Source organism: Lissotriton vulgaris, chromosome 1_1 (genome assembly GCF_964263255.1).
Source record: "Lissotriton vulgaris chromosome 1_1, aLisVul1.2, whole genome shotgun sequence".
Classification (NCBI taxonomy): Eukaryota; Metazoa; Chordata; class Amphibia; order Caudata; family Salamandridae; genus Lissotriton; species Lissotriton vulgaris.
In genome coordinates, this window is record NC_141685.1 from 220329706 (window position 1) to 220348044 (window position 18339).

Here is an 18339-nt window from a genome sequence, read left to right on the forward strand (position 1 = left end):
AACAGAGGCCATGCCGCTGCTGGGGCAAGGTCACTGAAAACCAACTGACCACCGCCCTGTCCCTGGGACCACCCGCCGACCCCACCGACCCCGACACCACCACCATCAACCTCAAACAATGGATCAACGACTGCGCCAACACCCTCACCCCACTCAAGACCTACACCACCAATCACGCCAACAAGAAAGTCGCCTGGTTCACCGAAGACCTCCGGACCTCCAAGCGCACCTTTCGGAAGCTGGAGAAGAACTGGCTCCACGGCCGAACACGACACAGCCCACAAGGACGCCACCAGCAGACACCACCAACTCATCAGGACAGCCAAGAGGACGGCCTTCAAGAACCGCCTAGCAACAACACACACAACAGCAAAGAGCTCTTCAACATTGTGAAAGAACTCTCCAACCCCAGCGCCAACACCAACGGCATTCCACCATCTCAAGACCTGTGCGACTCACTGGCCACCTTCTTTCATGGCAAGATCACCGACATCCACGACAGCTTCAACACCACCACCCCCACCTCCACCGCCGAGACCACCACCTCTTTGACCACCAAGCGCACCAGCCGCCTGACCACCTGGTCCAACATCAGCAACGAAGAAACCATCAAGACCATGAACTCCATCCACTCTAGGTCCCCATCTGACCCATGCCCTCACCACGTTTTCAACAAAGCCAGCACAGCCATCGCCCCCCACCTCCGGATAACAATCAACATCTCCTTCGAGACAGCAACCTTCCTAGAGAGCTGGAAGCACGCCGAGATCAACGCCCTACTGAGGAAATCCAAGGCGGACCCGAACGACCTCAAGAACCTCAGGCCCATCTCCCTGCTCCCTTTCACAGCGAAAGTCACATAGAAGATCGTCAACAGGCAGCTGACCCGCTACCTCGAAGACAACAATATCCTGGACCCTTCCCAGTCAGTGTTCTGCAGCAACCACAGCACCGAGACCGCCCTCATCGCCACCACCGACGACATCAGGATCCTTATGGACAAAGGAGAAACAGCCGCCCTCATCCTTCTGGACCTATAAGCAGGCTTCAACATGGTCTTCCACCGCACCCTAACAGCCCGCCTCCATAAGGCCGGAATCCAAGAGAAGGCCCTGGCCTGGATCACGTCCTTCCTCTCTGGCAGAACCCAGAGCGTCCGCCTCCCACCCTTCTGCTCCAAGACCACCGAGATCATCTGCGGCGTTCCTCAGGGATCATCCCTCAGCCCAACGCTGTTCAATATCTACATGGCACCACTCGCCCATGTCGCACGACAACATAGCCTCAACATTATCTCCTACGCCGACGACACCCAGCTGACCATCTCCCTCACCGAAGACCGCCACACCGCCAAAGCCAACCTCCACAGAGGAATGAAGGCCGTCGCCGAATGGATGAAGGACAGCAGGTTGAAGCTGAACTCAGACACGACGGAGGTCCTCATCCTCGGGTCAACCCCCTCAGCCTGGGATGACTTCTGGTGGCCAACATCACTAGGAACAGCCCCAGAACCCACCAACCACACACGCAACCTAAGGGTCATCCTCGACACCGCCCTCAAAATGACCAAGCAGGTCAACGCCGTCTCCGCTTCTTGCTTCAACATCCTCCGAATGCTCCGCAGGATCTTGAAATGGATCCCCTCCGACACGAGAAGAACCGTCGCCCAGGCTCTCGTCACCAGCAGACTGGAATACGGAAACGCCCTCTACGTAGGAACAAGAACCAAGCTCCTGAGACAGCAGCGCATCCAGAACTCCTCGGCGCGACTAATGCTCGATGTCCCCCGACGCAGCCACATCACACCCCACCTGAGAGGCCTGCACCTCCGCTCTGCCTCCCTCGCCCTTGCCACAGTTCCACGCACCCGGAAAACCACCAACGGTGGCAGATCCTTATCCTACCTCGCCGCCAAGACTTGGAACACTCTCCCTACCGGTCTACGACAGACCCAGGACCTGCTGGCCTTCAGAAGACTTCTCAAGACCTGGCTCTTCAATCAGTAGCAGCCCCCCCCGCGTCTTGAGACCCTCATGGGTCTGTAGCGCGCTTTACAAATACAATGATTGATTGATTGATTGATAAGTTCCTCCTGCAGCCTGCTCCTGCCAGTCTTCTTAATCTATTCAATGTACATACGTTTTTGCTCTTTATTTCAATTTAACTTGTATTTCTTTTTAGCTTTATTAATTTCTGGTGATCATTGAATCATACTGTTTCTCTTTTCTGGTATTGCCATGGTCCTGTTAAATTAATTTGATTGATGAATGTTTTAGTATTTGCTACATCTACAAACGATATAGTAAATAGTTAAAAATACAAACAACAGCACCCTATAAAAAAATCATACTCCATGGGGGCACCCCATAGGGTTGGTCTTTGGACAACAAATCCCAGTACCCTCCATCCCCCACAGATGATAACTGGTCCATATAAGTGCAAGAGGGCACCAGAAAAATGAATTTCCAGGTGAAAACTAAATGAAAGTGCATACATAAAAGTGAAGATGTGCCACTGTGTCTAAAATTGCCTCTGGAAAACTGATCATAGTACATCAGCGAAGAAACAGAAACACTGATGCCACTTTTCATATCTTATCTGTGTATATCACCCAAGTAAAGCAAACTTTAATTTTTGCATGATCACACCGGTGTTTCAAACCTGGGACATGCATCACTGATGATCAGTCCAATACCAGTTCTTGAGTACCTAACTATGAGGACCTCGATGATGAAGGCAGATTTAGAACATAAACCCACCAGCACTTGATTTTAATAACTTAGGGGGTCATTATGATCGCGGACGGACCATAGAGGAGGAGGGAACCTCCGCATGGCCTGCGGAGTCCCTCCTATGCAAATAGGATGTGACCGCCACCCTGGCGGTCACATCCTCTATTTTTAAGATTGCGGCGGGTGCTGCTTCAAGCAGCACCCGCCGCAATGTTAAAAATGAAAACCGCGCGGTGCCTGCTGCTCTGTGCATGCAAATGCAAAGGGGTACCAGAGGTACCCCCCATGTGCACCACCTTCCCCCCCCCTTCACCCCTGGGGGCCTGCAACGGGCCCCCAAACAAGAATCCGTATGCCTTTGCACGGCGGACATGCCGCCGTGTAAAGGCATTGAAATTCAGACATCCTAATATGGCTGGCGGTGTCTGAGAGACACCGCCACCATATTAGGCCTTTTCCGCCGCAGTTGTAAGCCAAGCGCGGCGGAAAAGCAGCGGACCTAAACCAGGACCCACCAAACATCCTAATGTGGCGGTGGGTCTTTGGTGGGTCCACAGAGGATTTTCCGCATCCGCCGGGCCGGTGGTGGCTTCCACTGGTCCGGAGGATGCGGAAAATCCTCCATCATAATGTGCCCCTTAATTTGTTGTAAGGTATTGAAAATCACTATATGGCACTAAAACGCTGTTCTAAAATGGTGATTTCAACCTTAAATTGAAAACGAGTAAATGTTATATCATGAACTTGGTGGCGATCACAAGGGAGCCGGCTCCAACCAATGTTCCCTTGTGTAGAAGAAACAGAGGCACTGGAGAGATAGCATCACTCTTCTGCTAGGTTTTCAAGGAAGAAAATACCTGAAGGTTAGTCTAAGAGAGGCGTAGACCATCCTCCAATCAGAGAAAGGGATGGCAAATGAATCATAAGTAACTGACAGACTGACTACCTTATATAGTCACTCTACTGGAATATCACAAGTCGCAGTCTAGGCTGCACTTTCAGAAGTAAGATACATTATGACTATCAGATAAGCAGAATTAAGTTCATATATTTATATGGTCACGTTTTAATTTAAGAGCTTCCCAAAGCAAGGGCTCTGAATTCATATCTGTTTTCCTATCAACATCTGTGAGATGTTTCTGTCTTTCCTTTTGTTTTCCCCTCTTTCCATGTATACGTCACACAGAGCTCAATATCAACAAGGGTTTCTTATGGGAATGTTTATGCATTTTATCTTATTTTTCTAGTTTCTGACACCAATCCCTCACGCTGCAACACCCACAACTGCAAGAATGGCTTGTGCTCGTCTGGCGAATGCGTTTGTAAATCCGGATACCATGGAGCAACCTGTGGTGAGAAAGAACTATTAATTAAAAAAAAAATATTTGTCTTTTAAAGGTAATATTCTTTGCTCATGAGAAAATATTTTCTTTAAAAGTGGGACCTGGAAAGTGTTCTAGTCCATATACTTATGTTATGTTTAGGGGTTGGCGATAAACTCTACTCTGCTGGCGGAGTTCACTGATTTCTGATACTCTGTGTTCCACGTGGAGTGTGGAGTTCAGCAAAAAACTCCGCCAGCCACCGGTGGAGTGAAGTTCACTGGCGTGTTGCAGTGCTGCTCACCCCCCCTCTCACCAACACTGAAGAACTACACATCCCACATGGCAAGCTCGGGTGCAATAGAACAGACCCCTGACCTTATGGCAGCCTATCATACTGCACCCTGTCCCTCTAACCCCTTGATGTTGAGGATGGAAGTGAGGTGGGAGCCCATCATATTAGCATCATGTTATCGCCGGAGAGGGATTGCATGCAACACATATAGTCTTGGGATCGGGAGACCGACAGACAGGAAGTTGGATCCTTTGGTGTAATGGAGTCTAGACAGCTAGAGGGTAAGGGCTTCTGAGGAATCCTTGTTTCTGGAGTCCAGGGGACAGAATGGGCCTTGAGGATGAGATTACAGGAGCTGAATGCATAATGTGGGCGGCGAGGCGAGGAGCACTGCAAGAAGTGATGGTTGTAAAATGGATATTCAGAGTAGAATATGTGTTACCTCTATTCTGCATCTAAAGACTGCCTCACTCACAATATGGACCCCTGGATAGGGTACGTGATATTTGGAAGCTTAAATTCCAAAGCATGGAAATGCAGAAGCGTACAATAGGCTATCTCTGGAGGCACACAGATTTTTGAGAGGTGGGCTAGAGAAGTGGTGAGAGTTCCACAAAAATCACCCCCCTTATAGCACCAATTAACCAATACACATTGCTTATGTGTACACTGTTTATTGTCTTTACAGTTTGTTCTGTAAGTTAGAGAGCACCATTGTTTTTCTTATTTTATATTATTATCCTATTATATTTTGTATATTTTTGAATTTGTGTAGGGGTATCACTTGCTAAGAGTCTTATACTGGATACATTCTTTAAATTTTTTGTTTTGTTCTATGTGATCTATACCCTATATTTTTGTATCTTATGTTATATGGAATATACTACTTGAACCCTTGTTAAGATATGAGTCTTTACCTTGCCTCTAGATCTGTTAATAGGGCTGCCCCGGTAAGTGGTAACTAACAACTTTTAGAAGGTTGACATTTACTCACTTAGCTTTTCGGTGCCGGCTGCCTGTCTCTGTAATACACTTCTGGAGTGGGTGACATCTAGCTTCGTGCATCCCACACAAAGGAAGGGTGGGTGTGCCTGCGCAGCCATCTTCATGCCGATGGCCCATCCGAAAGGAGGATGGTGGGGAGGAGCTAACACATACACCTGAAAAAATTGTATCCTGTCCCCACTCTAGGGACTGATTACCCCCCGTAATGTGCCTAGAGAGAGGTCAGAAAGAAAGGGACCACTGTGCGCTCCAAAGCTCTCTCTGAAGTCTCCCCCACTTCAAATTCACTCCTGGGTATAAGTACTAGAGCTCTGGCCCCAATAAACCAGTACAATTCTGGACCTGTAACCACTCTACCAGGGAGAAGAACCACTTTGCTGCTAAAAGGACTGCTATGCTGTAGGTCCGCTGCTTTGCTTAACTCTGCCTGATGTGCTGAGCTGCCCTCCTGCCTGCCGTTCTACTTGCTGGGTGAGACCGATTGGGCCATGTCACTCAAATCCAGAATGAGTACAAGGCGTTGCTGTCTTATTCCCAAGTCTCGGGGATATCAAATGGGTGAACCACCTGAATCTGCACCTAGACTCTACGCATTGGAGTTTGCCCTACCATGTGGTGCCATCCCAGTCCTGGACCCTTGCAAGTTTGGCCTGTAGGTGCTTCAACTCCAAAACCCACATGTTTGCATTGGATTTGGCACAGCAACATGGTAGTCCCATACGCTGCTCGTCCATGGCGTGATCTATGCAGCCTCCTAACAACAACATCACCCATGTCAAGGTACTTCTGTACAGCGGATTCAAGGTCCCTGCTGCTAGCCTTCGCTGCCTTTCTGTCAGCCTGAACTCTTGACTTTGTCCTGGTCTAGTGCAACCCAATAATTCATGGAAGAGCTGGTCGCTTCCAATCGCTCTTATAACTTTTTAAATCTATACAACTTTGTAACTCAACATTTGCCTAAAAGATTCTTATTGTCTTTGGTTGTGTACTATTTATATATAATCACATTTTTTTCTAACACAGTGTGGATTTGTTGTACAATACATTACAAATTGTCTTCCAAATTAAGCCTGACTTTTCAATGCCAAGCTACTGAGGGTGAGTGCAGGATAATTTGGGTTATGTTGTCACTTACCTTGACTAGGATCATGGTGCTTGCTTTGGCAAGGGTGATCAGCAGTGAGGATAGGACATGTGTTTCTACAGTGCCATGCAATAGCTAGGTTAACACTACCCATCCACACTCAAGCCAGACTCAATTCCTTTTTCTTGCTTTTCAACTTTTGATTCAATCTCAACACCATGCCTCTGGAGGGCCCTTAAACTGGAGCTATGATTTTCAAGATGGAAAATCTGGACTATTATACTGTGGTCGAGGTGAGAAGCTTTTGCAAAAGGATGGGAGTACCTACCAAGGGGACACCTATAAGGAGTTCCATAGGGCCCTGGTGGTGTGGGCAGTGCCCTAATACTCAGAAAATTATGAGTTGGAGGGACCCATGGATAGCTACCTTCAGCCGTTGAGGGGGACACCACTGAATTACAGCTTTCTAAATGAACGGGAAGCTGGGTCTCTGCCCATGGTTTATCCCCAGAGGAGATGAGGAAGTGGTGTGAGGGGGGAGAATTCAAGCTACAGATAGTGAAATGTAAAATCGAAGACGACGCGAAAGGGGCTGAGGTGGATCAAGCCGTTGCCAAGAAGAAACTGGTATTGGCTCATGAATTGAGCCTGAAAGGTCTGGAAAGGAAGGCCAGGCAGGCAGCTTACTTTGGATTGCTTGTGGCAGCACGAACGCAGAACAGGCAGATGACAAAAGGTTCCATATACCCAAGGATTTGGTGCACAATTATGTGGTGAGAGATGACAGTGATAAATGGTTTTTGGCATATGAGGTTGCACTCAAGGTTCACTGGGTTCCAGAGAAACACGGGGGCTGTTGTCTTTGGAAACACATGCCTACACTTGGTAGGGACACACTTCTAACTCTAGAGTTTGAAGACCAGAACAAGTACATTCCTATGCAGGCCATTTTGATTGACACATTTGAGCTGAATCCTGAAAAGTATTTCCACTGATTCAAGGACAGCCGGAAGCTCCAAAACCAATCCTGGGTAGATTTGGTTGATTATTACAGTAAGGCGTGGAATGGCTGGATGGGGGAAGCAACGTTAGTGATTACAACTAGTTATGTTAGTTAATCATAAGAGAGCACAGGCTCAATATCTGTTTTACAGAGTTGCCCAAGCACCTATTCAGCAGTAAGCTGACTGACCCCAGGGCCTGTGGGCTAGCAACAGAGTGTCCAGAAAAGTATTTGGGGCAACACCTACAAAGGCAGTCAGGGTTCCTACCAGAAGAAAAATGGGGGAGTAAAGCCTGAAAACAAGGAAATCTTAAAAGGCCCCCAAAGTAATTCCCTAAGGAGTAGTGGTTCTTAGTCCGATCCGTAGAAGAAGGGTTTCTTTGATAGGGAGGTTTGCACCACAGTGTACAGAGTGCTAAAATTATGGGCATATCAAGGGTGACTCTGTATGTCCAAATGGCATACGATATTACCCTAACCCGACATTTAGAGAAAGACAAGACCTTTGCCAGGGTTGTCTCCTAATTTTATTGGCCCAAATGAAAATAGCCTCAGATACTTCTGTCTGCAGGTCCTGTCCCACCTTTCAGGCCAGTGGTAAAATTGGGAAAATATGCTAAGCTGCCTTGATAACAATACCCGGCATTGACACTCCCTTCAAAGAGTGTGGGTATCGACATCATTGGTCCTCTGGAACCCAATATAGTCCTCAGGAATAGGTTTGTCCTGGTCTCGATGGACCATGCCGCCCACTAACTAGAGGGAATCTCTCTGAGGACAGTGACTGCACCAGCAGTGGCAAGAGCTTTTATAGGGATCTTTACCCAAGTCACGTTCCCCAAGAAGGTCATGTCAAACAGTGGCACTAACTTCAAGTCTGCGTACATGAAGTCAATATGGGATGATTGTGGCATAATGCACAAGTTCACCACACACTATCACCCCCAAAGACCCTAGGGCAATGATTATGGGCCTGCTAGAGTCCATGAGGCGTAAGTGGGATTTCTTCTTGCCATGCCTTCTTTACGCTTACCAGAAAGTTCCCCACAAAGGAGTATTGTTTAGCCCATTTGCACTCCTGCATGTAAACCCTGCAAAGAAGCCTCTGCACCTTGTAAAGGAGGGATGGGAGCAATCAGCTCGGAAGCCCCTCCAGGATGTGGTTACTACATGCTGGCCCTCCAAAACCAGATTCACCACTTCTGGAAGAAAGCTAAATGTAACCTTGAGGCCAGCAAAGAGTTGAGGACACTCTGGTACAACCAGAAGGCCACACTGGTTTCAGCCTAGCCAGGGGGTATGATCATGAAACCAGTTGACCCTGGGCTCCTCAGGACAGCTGAACTGGCCTGGATGAGATCAAGGAGCAGAAGGAGAAGGCCACCTACCTGGTGGAAATTCAGACATCTCGGAACTCCCTAGGGGTGCTCTATGTGAACCGACAGAAGCCTCACTTTGAGAGTTCCAACGTGAGCATGCTCCTAGTGATAGACAAGAGAGGAGAGGAAGAGAGGGACCCTCTCCCTGACCTCCTTTCTGCACGGGAGTACAATGGGTTGTTGGAGGGTGTCATCCTCTCTACCACCCTGACCCCAGAGCAGTGAAGCGAGTGTTACCATCTACTGGGACAGTTTGCCCTGTTGTTCTCCCTCACCCTTGGACTCACACATTTGATGTCAATGATGTCAATGATGTAGACACAGAGGAAAGCCCCTCTGTAAAAACAAAGCTTGCAGGCTGTCCAACAAGTTGAGAGCCTACGTCAAAGAGGAAGTCACCAAGATGTTGGCCCTAGTGGTGAATGATCCCTCCAACAGTCCCTAGTCTAGCCCCGTAGTGTTGCTTTCAAAGGCAGCCCCACTAGGCCCTAAACTAGAACTCCAGCTCTGCATGGACTACAGAGGCCTCAATGAGATCACCTGGACTGATGCACACCCCATCCTCAGAGCTGACAAGCACAATGATTGGTTGGGTGCTGCCAAATTCCTCACTACCTTCTATTTGAGGTCAGGGTACTGGCAGATTGACTTAACTGAGGGGGCCTAAGAGACATCTGTAATCTCAACCCCGAGGGACATTAGCAGTTCTGGGTGATGACCTTTAGATTGGAAAATGCCCCTGCTACCTTCCAATGGTTGGTTAACAGGTTCTTGGCAGGCAAGGAGGCTTTCTTTGTCATCTACTTAGACGATATTGCTATCTACAGTTCCAGCTAGAAGGAACACATCCATCATCAACATGAGGTGCTTAAAGTTCTGTGACATGCAGGTCTGACCATCAAGGGCACTACCTACCAGATTGGGCACCTTTGCGTGGTGTATTTGGGGAAAACTAGTAGGTTGTGGCAAGGTGCAGCCCCTCCAGGCCAAGATTAAAACTATCATTGCCTAGGACCACCTAAAACAAAAACTGATGGGAGGGTTTCCTAGGCCTCACTGGCTATTACTGATGGTTTGTGAAGGGTTACAACACCATCTTCGCCCCTTAATCTCCCTCTGGACTCCCGCCGCACAGTTACCCATGCCCTTATCACGTCCCACCTGGACTATGCTAATAGCCTCTATGCTGGTGCCCCCCAATACTTAATTGACCGACTGCAGATTGTTCAGAATGCGGCGGCCAGACTGATTGGCAATATTCCCTACCGTCAATCAGTAACCGCATATCGTAAGGAACTGCACTGGCTACCTGTGGCCAGCCGTATCCAGTTTAAGATCCTCACTCTGACTTACCGTGCCATCAACGATCGCGGACCAAACTATTTGAAAAAACGCGTTTCAATTTCCCGCTCCGTCAGATCTTTGAGATCCAATGACCTTCGCCTTCTGATTTCTCCCCGTTTCAGACTAACGAGAATGGGTGGCAGAGGGTTCAGTGTCATTGCGGCAAAACTGTGGAACGCGCTGCCAGTCGACCTCAGATTCTGTCCCTCCGAATCCATCTTCCGGGCCAGACTCAAAACTTGGCTCTTTTCTGGACCCTGATTTACTCCTCTACTTCCCCTTCTTGCTCCTCTCCTCTCCTTTGGAGGTTCAGGTTCTAGCGCCGGGACACCCCTTCGGGGGTAGCTGTGCGCTCTACAAACTACATAAAATAAATAAATTAATCAAAATGGCTTTGAAGAAGCACCCCAGATTGATGATATGGACAGAGATTGTCAGATAGTCTGTGATTCTCTCAAGGAAGCCATGTGCATAGCACCTGTGCTCAGGGCCCTGACTTCTTCAATGAATTTAACATGCAGGCAGACATTTCAGAGCATGTTATTGGATCAGTCTCAGCATAGCTGAATGAGAAGGGACTAGACCAACCAATAGCCTTCGTTGGAAGGAGGTTACTTCCATGGGAACAGAGTGCAATGGGAAGAGAAGCTTTTGCTGTGGTCTGGACACTTAGGAAGCGGAGACCCTACCTGTGTGGGACTCACTTCCTGGTTCAGATGGAGCATGGACCTCGTAGATGACGCTTGCAAATGAGGGGTGAGCATCCTAAACTGCTAAGGTGGTCCATCATCCTACAGGGGATGGATTTCATGGTAGAACAATGCCTAATGCTGATGGTTCCTCCAGATTTTTCCCCTTTAGTGAGCAGAACTTCCATGGGGGTGGGAAAGCTCTCCCCACTTTCAGCTGGGGGGACACATGTTTGAACTGACAGTCTTAGGGTGGTATTTCCAAATGTATTTGCCTGTCGTCATCCATTTTTTTAACTTGTTTTCGCTGGTTTTAGAACTCTGCACCTTTTTCCACTGCTAAGCAATCAATCAATCAGGAGTTTGTTAAAGCGCGACTACTCACCCGTAAGGGTCTCAAGGAGCTAGGGGTGGGGTTGGGGGGTGCAGGTTCCATTCCATTAAGGAGGGGGTCTGTCGAAGAGCCAGGTTTTGAGGTTTCTTGCGAAGATGGGGAGCGATGTTGTCTGTCTGAGGTGGAGCTGAAGGGCGTTCCATGCTTTGGCCGCGAGGAAGGAGAAGGAGCGGCCTCCCGATCTGGTCTTTCTGGTGCGGGGGACCACGGCGTAGGAAAGCTGGGCTGATCGTAGGGTCCTTTGGGGTGCGTGGAATTTGAGTCGGCTGTTCAGGTATGCTGGTCCGGTGCCGTGGAGGGCCTTGTGTGCGTGGGTGAGCATCTTAAAGGTGATTCTCGCCTCGACGGGGAGCCAGTGGAGTGTGCGCAGGTGCTGGGAGATGTGGCAGTGTTTTGGCAGGTTGAGGACCAGTCTTGCGGCGGCGTTCTGGATGTTCTGTAGCTTGCGGGTGAGGTTTTTGTTTATTCCGGCGTAGAGTGCGTTGCCGTAGTCGAGTCTGCTGGTGACCAGGGCGTGAGTGACTGTCTTTCGGTGTTCGAGGGGGATCCATTTGAAGGTCTTACGAAGGAGGCAGAGGGTGTGGAAGCAGGAAGATGAGACAGAGTTGATCTGGCGGTCCATTTTGAGCTCGGAGTCCAGGATGATTCCCAGGTTGCGTGCGTGGTCTGTGGGGGTTGGCGGGTTTCCGAGGGCGGTGGGCCACCAGGTGTCGCTCCAGGCGTCGGGGTTTGGGCCCATGATGAGTACTTCTGTTTTGTTGGTGTTTAGTTGAAGGCAGCTGTTTTTCATCCATTTGGCGACGGCTTCCATGCCTTCTCGAAAGTTGTGTCTGGCGGTGTTGGGCTCGTTGGATAGGGAGAGGATGAGCTGGGTGTCGTCTGCATATGACACGATGTTGAGTCCGTAGGTTCTGACGATGGGGGCAAGTGGAGCCATGTAGATGTTGAAGAGCGTCGGGCTGAGGGAGGAGCCCTGGGGGACTCCGCACGTGATCGGTGTGGGATCCGAGAGGAAAGAGGGGAGTCTGACCCGCTGCGTCCTGCCGGAGAGGAAGGAGCAGATCCAGTCGAGGACCTTGTCCTGGATTCCTGCATCGTAGAGTCTGCGTATTAGGGTGCAGTGGGAGACTGTGTCGAACGCCGCTGATAGGTCAAGGAGGATGAGGGCTACTGTTTCTCCTTTGTCCAGTAAGGTGCGGATGTCGTCTGTTGCGGCGAGGAGGGCGGTTTCCGTACTGTTGTTTTTTCTGAAGCCGGATTGAGAGGATTCGAGGATGTTGTGTTCTTCAATGAATGTGTTGAGTTGGCTGTTGATGGCTTTCTCAATGACTTTCACTGGGAACGGGAGCAGGGAGATGGGTCTGTAGTTTTTGAGGTCGGTGGGGTCTGCTGAGGGTTTCTTTAGGAGGGGGTTGACCTCGGCGTGTTTCCAATCGTAACGGAACAAGGCGGTCGCCAGGGAGCGGTTGATGGTTTGGCGGAGCATGGGTGCGATGGTGTTGAAGATGTGGTGGGGGCAGGGTGGAGTTCTGGACTTTTTGGTTCCGTCCAGAGGTGTCAGGGAACAACACCCAAAGACCCCGGAGTTCCACCTGCCTTGGTGCGCAAATAAACAGAAACACGGGCTTCTCGATGGTGGCGTCAAAGACCAAAGGTTTATTACTGCAGGGACACAGAAGTCACAGAAACTACGCATGGGCAGTAACTAGGAGCCTGTTCAATTTGTACAGAGAGGGTTGCTCCTTATATACTAAATTTTGGGCTTCAGGCAAATTCTTTACATGTTAGTACATTCCCAAACCTTTGTGTCCTAAACAATAAATATTTGGCGTTGCACAGGAATCGTCGACAATATCTGATGACACAACATTACGAATGAGAGGTTCCCACTTTTCCATCATAATCTCATGTCAACTTTCCATTCAGGACCCGGACCGCCTCATCGTAAAGTTCGTTACCTCCCCCTAATAAAGGCCCAGAAGGAAAGGAGCAGAGCCAGGTGCAGAAGATAGAAAAGCGGGATAAGAGATGTTTGTGGGTCGTAAATGGGCAAGGCTACCAGCTTCGGCCGCCTAATCGTGATCAGGCCAACGGACACGAGAACCAGTTCAGCAGGGCTGGCCTCGGGCAGAGGAGGCAGCCTTTGTCGAGTCATGCAGCTACAGCGTGATCTGGTTTAAGGTGCACGTGTCATGACAGAGGTGAATCCCCGGCTAAGGCTACGTGTCCTTGATCGAAATGAAGTGATCAGAGGTTATTGCATATGTGAGGGCAAGAAATACAAAATGGCTGCCATGATCTAAGATGGATGCCGTGGGTAGATCAGAAATGTGTTTATAACAGGAGTACTCTTGCTCGTATCGTGGCGAAAACACCAGGATATGCTAAATGGATCATTTGCGGTTCGCTGATACCAATATTATGTATTTCCGACAATATTGAAAACACGGGTTCTAATCGTCACGGAACCTCAGACCCTCCTTTTGCCCTTACATAGGCAATTAATTAGTCTATGTCAGAATCTAATTCTATGCTCATCAGGTCAGTGACATGCTGTTGTATCATCATCCTTTCTCGTGCCTTTTCTCCAAACGTAGGTGGTTTTCTAAAACAGGTTGCAGCACAAAGACTACACAGAGCAGGACCACACTGGATAATCAGGCAGCATGAGAAGAGGAATACTAAGATGACACCAATGACCATTAGAACCTTCCATCCCCATGCTGAGATCAGAGTCCAAAACCACTCCATGAAGGACCAGTTTCCCTTGTCTACGTGTATAGAGTCGGAAATCTTGTGTAGCTTAGAGATCGCCTCATAGACTGTTGGAGCATTATTGGGAATAAAGACACAGCAGCTCGATTGGAGTTGAGCTTTTACGCTTGTTTTCTCCCAAACTAAGGCGATACTCTGAAGAATTCCAACTTAAATATACTCGCAATTCGTCTCTAGGGTATGATGGAGTATTATTGACGTCCTTGATCATGTCAATAATTCCCTGGACTAAGGCTTTGTTGGCAGAGTTATATTTAGTGGAACGTGGTGGACGCGGAGGATAGGTTTCAAGGGCATAAGCAAAGATGGTTTGGAGGGCCTGAAATGATCCATTGTAGCTGAAAGGCAAAACCAGATAGGGAATGCCTTTATCCATAGTGTGGGGTATCAAGCCACACACCCTGCAGTCTGTAGTGTTAACTACCAGTTGGTGTTGGTGCAAGAGCTGTACAAAAGTGTTGTTGAGGAATTCTGAGCATCGGGCTTGCTCATGTTCAGGAAACGAGTGAAAAGAATGTATAGAGGAAACAGTAGAAATAATAGGATTAAGGGGAGGTACTGTAGTTACTGGCATATAAATCAAACTTATACCGAAGACGATTCCACCCACCAACGTTATCAAAACAATTAAAAATGTAATAGCACATTGCATCAAAAAGCATTTGCTGTGAAGAATTCTGTAAAGTCTGTTTCTGCGAACATAAATCATATTTTCTCGTTGCAGCGCAGGAAGCTCCATCTTCTACAATCCGCTCGCGACCACTGATGATGTGTACGTAGATGAAAATGCCTCTATCAGCCCTGGGAGTTCCCAGAACTAACAGAAAGATCGACCTTGTGTCAGACCCCCGCAGATTCAACTAGGCACACAGCCACGACCCTACGGCTACCCAGACGGCAAGGCAATTTTAAAAACAATAAAACAATAGCAAACTTCCTGGCTGAAGGCAAAAGTTCAATTTTTCAAAATATCACAATATGCAGTTGCCTGCTTTATTTGTCCATTTTACGGTTTCGTAAATTATATCTTTGCTTCGCAGGTACTGTTTGATCGGCAAATAGTGTATCACTAATATCCGTTGCAGTGTTCAAGTTCGCAGATGACAGAGTTTCTTCTGATGCAGGAAACAAATGTTCAGAGTTCAAAGGAGTCTTTTCAGGAGGAGAGTCAGATTTTGGAGTGTCAGTAATCAATTCGGCATCGCTGAAAGGGACGAACTTTGGTGTGCGTTCAGATTCGGAGGCACCAATTCCCTTCTTCACCCAGTCGTCGTAAGGAAGTGGCAAAGGTACACGCTTAACATGGGATGCGTGCACCCAGTGCTTGCGACCAGCTACACGAACTGCTGTCCTCGTCGCAAGCAGGACCTGGAAGGGGCCGATGTATCTGGGCTGAAGATTCTTCGTCCTCGCAAAATTCCTAATAACCACCTGGTCTCCTGGTTTCAGCTGATGCCCTGGACTCTCCGGAGGCTTTGGTAAAGCATCGAAAACCTGTTGGTGAATAAGACTCAATTTAGCAGTCAAGTCGTAAAGGTAGTCTATCAACATAGGATATTCCAAAGAACAAAACTTTTTAGGCCTCGGCACACCCCAAATATTTGCCGGGCGGCCAAATACTATCTCATACGGGCTAAGCCCCACTCTAGAATGTACAGTTGCTCTCGTTGATAACAAAGCCAAAGGAAGTGCGTCTGGCCAGGCTAAACCTGTGGATGCTTGTATCTTAGCTAGTTTCAGTTTGAGGGTGCCATTGTAACCCTCCACTAAACCGGCAGATTGGGGATGGTTTGCACTGTGGAACTTTTGTTTCAGACCTAGACCTGCACACACACTCTGCATAACTTTCCCTATAAACTCACTTCCGTTATCTGACCATACAATCCGTGGCATTCCATACCTAGGGAAATATTCTTTGAGAAGGATCTTGGCAGTTGATAGGGCAGTGTTGTCCTTTAGTGGGTATGCTTCGATCCACCTGGAAAAAGCACAGACTACCACCAGGACATATTTCAAATTATTACAGCGATCCATGTGAATGAAGTCTAACTGAATCACTTCAAAGGGGCAGGAAGGAGGAGCGAAGTGACCAGCAGGAGTTGGAGTTCCCTTGCCGGGGTTATGCATCAGGCATACCATACAATTTTTCACCACTCTCTCTGCACACTTACTGATCCCATCATTCTTCCAGACCGGAGCCAACATCTTACAGATTCCTTTAGAGCTTATATGCGCTACTCCATGCGCCATTGTCACCACTGCAAGCACAAACGCATCAGGCAACATCCAACGCTGTTGTTCCGACAAGTCAATCCAACACCCACTCGAATCCAACTTGCCCGTACTCTCTCTCCATACACGTTTCTCTTCCTCAGTTGCTTCTTTCTGGATCTCTTTCACACTTTCCATTGTATCCTCACACATTCCAGATTCAGCAATCCATCTTGCAGACGTAGCAACATACATTCTACTCATCACGTCTCTAGCTGTCTGTTTAGCGGTCTCATCAGCAAAAGCATTTCCACGACCCACATCATCCGTGATTGCTTTATGAGCACTGCACTTCACAATCGCAACTTCAGTCGGCAAGGTTAGAGATTCTAACAAGTCGTTAACTAGCTGACCATGTTGAATCTTAGTCCCATGGGACGTAATGAAACCTCTTTCTCTCCACAAACGGCCAAAACTATGGGCCACGCCAAATGCGTACTGACTATCTGTAAAAACATTCACTCTCTTTCCCTTAGCTAAAACACACGCTCTAGTTAAGGCTATTAATTCTGCAGCTTGGGCAGAATTCTGACTCACTCTTGCAGTCTCCACAATCGTCTTCAAAGTTGTTACTGCATAAGCAGCAGTCACATCACCATTCTCCAATTTAAAACATGACCCATCCACATACAATGTGCCATCTGGATCTGATAATGGAGTATCCTTTAGGTCAATACGTCCTTTTGTCTCTTCCTCCGTTCTAAAGCAACAATCATGTGGCTCGGAGTCACTCGACTCTTGATTAGCCGGCAACAACGTTGCTGGATTCAATACATTACATCTTTTGATCTGAATATGACTCGCTAGTAATGTCAGCTCGTAACCAGATAGTCTCGCACTAGTAAGGTGTTGTGTCTTAGTTCGATTCATGAGTGTATCCACCGCATGAGGAACCATGACCACTAGCATGTTGTTCATCACCAAACCAGCAGATTGTCGAATGGAAGCCGCAGCTGCCGCTGTAGCTCTCAAACAACTAGGCAACGCTCTAGCTACCGGATCCAATGTTGATGAGAAATACGCACAGGGGCGTTGTTTATCACCAAACTTCTGTGTCAGAACACTCAACGCGCAACCTTCTCTCTCGTGAACGTAGAGCGTGAATGGCTTACTGTAATCAGGTGTACCCAGTACAGGAGCTGAACACAATGCTTTTCGTAATTCAGTAAAACTCTCCTGACATTCATCAGACCATGGCACCGGACTCGGAACATTTTTCCCAGTCAAAGCTACCAATGGTTTCGCTAAAAGAGAAAAATTTGGGATCCACTGCCTACAGTAAGAGGTAATACCTAAAAAGGCACATACTTCTCTCTGTGTGCGGGGAACACTCATCTGCGTAATTGCTTTTATTCTCTCTGGGGTCAACTTCCTTCCCTCCTTTGACAAGAGATGACCTAGATAGGTCACTTCTTGGTAGCAGTATTGCATCTTTGAAGGTGATACCTTGTGATTCAAATTAGACAAGTGATGTAATAACGAAACAGTAGCTGTTTTGCAAGTTTCCTTGTCATCGGTAGCCACTAGAAGATCATCTACATACTGCACTAGAGCAGAACCTGGAGGAAGGACAAAGGAATCTAACTGACTTTTTAATGCTTGACTGTAAATAGATGGGCTCTCACAGTAGCCCTGTGGAGCGCGTTTAAATCTGAAACTGCGACCTCCTAGACAGAAGCCGAAAATATCTCTGCTTTCTTCCGCTATTGGAATGCTGAAAAAGGCATTTTTCAAGTCGATGACTGAAAACCAATTAGCTGTAGCAGGAATCAATGTTAACAAGGCAGTAATGTCTGGAACCACAGGAAACTGCGGGACCACAATCTTATTGACTTCTCTAAGGTCAAACACAAACCTATACACTGGAGGCTTTGTAGGATCAGTTCGTTTCAAAATCGGTAATACAGGACTATTACAAACATTTCCTCTAGTTTCTTCAACCACACCTTTCTTAATCAAATCTTGCACAGTCAATAAAAGTGCACGCTCACCTTCACTAGATATTTTGTATTGCGGAATTCTTGGAAATTTCACATTTGCTTTCAA

At 47.9% G+C, this 18339-nt stretch overlaps 1 protein-coding gene across 1 annotated transcript in view; it reads left to right on the forward strand.

The window, feature by feature from the left end:
• The window catches only part of LOC147740933 (uncharacterized), a 330387-nt gene that overhangs the window by 125213 nt on the left and 186835 nt on the right, over positions 1–18339 (forward strand). Inside the window, exon 6 of the mRNA XM_086936090.1 lies at positions 3980–4084. Within this exon, the coding sequence (XP_086792216.1) occupies positions 3980–4084 (105 nt within the window). The remainder of the gene's footprint in view (positions 1–3979; positions 4085–18339) is intronic.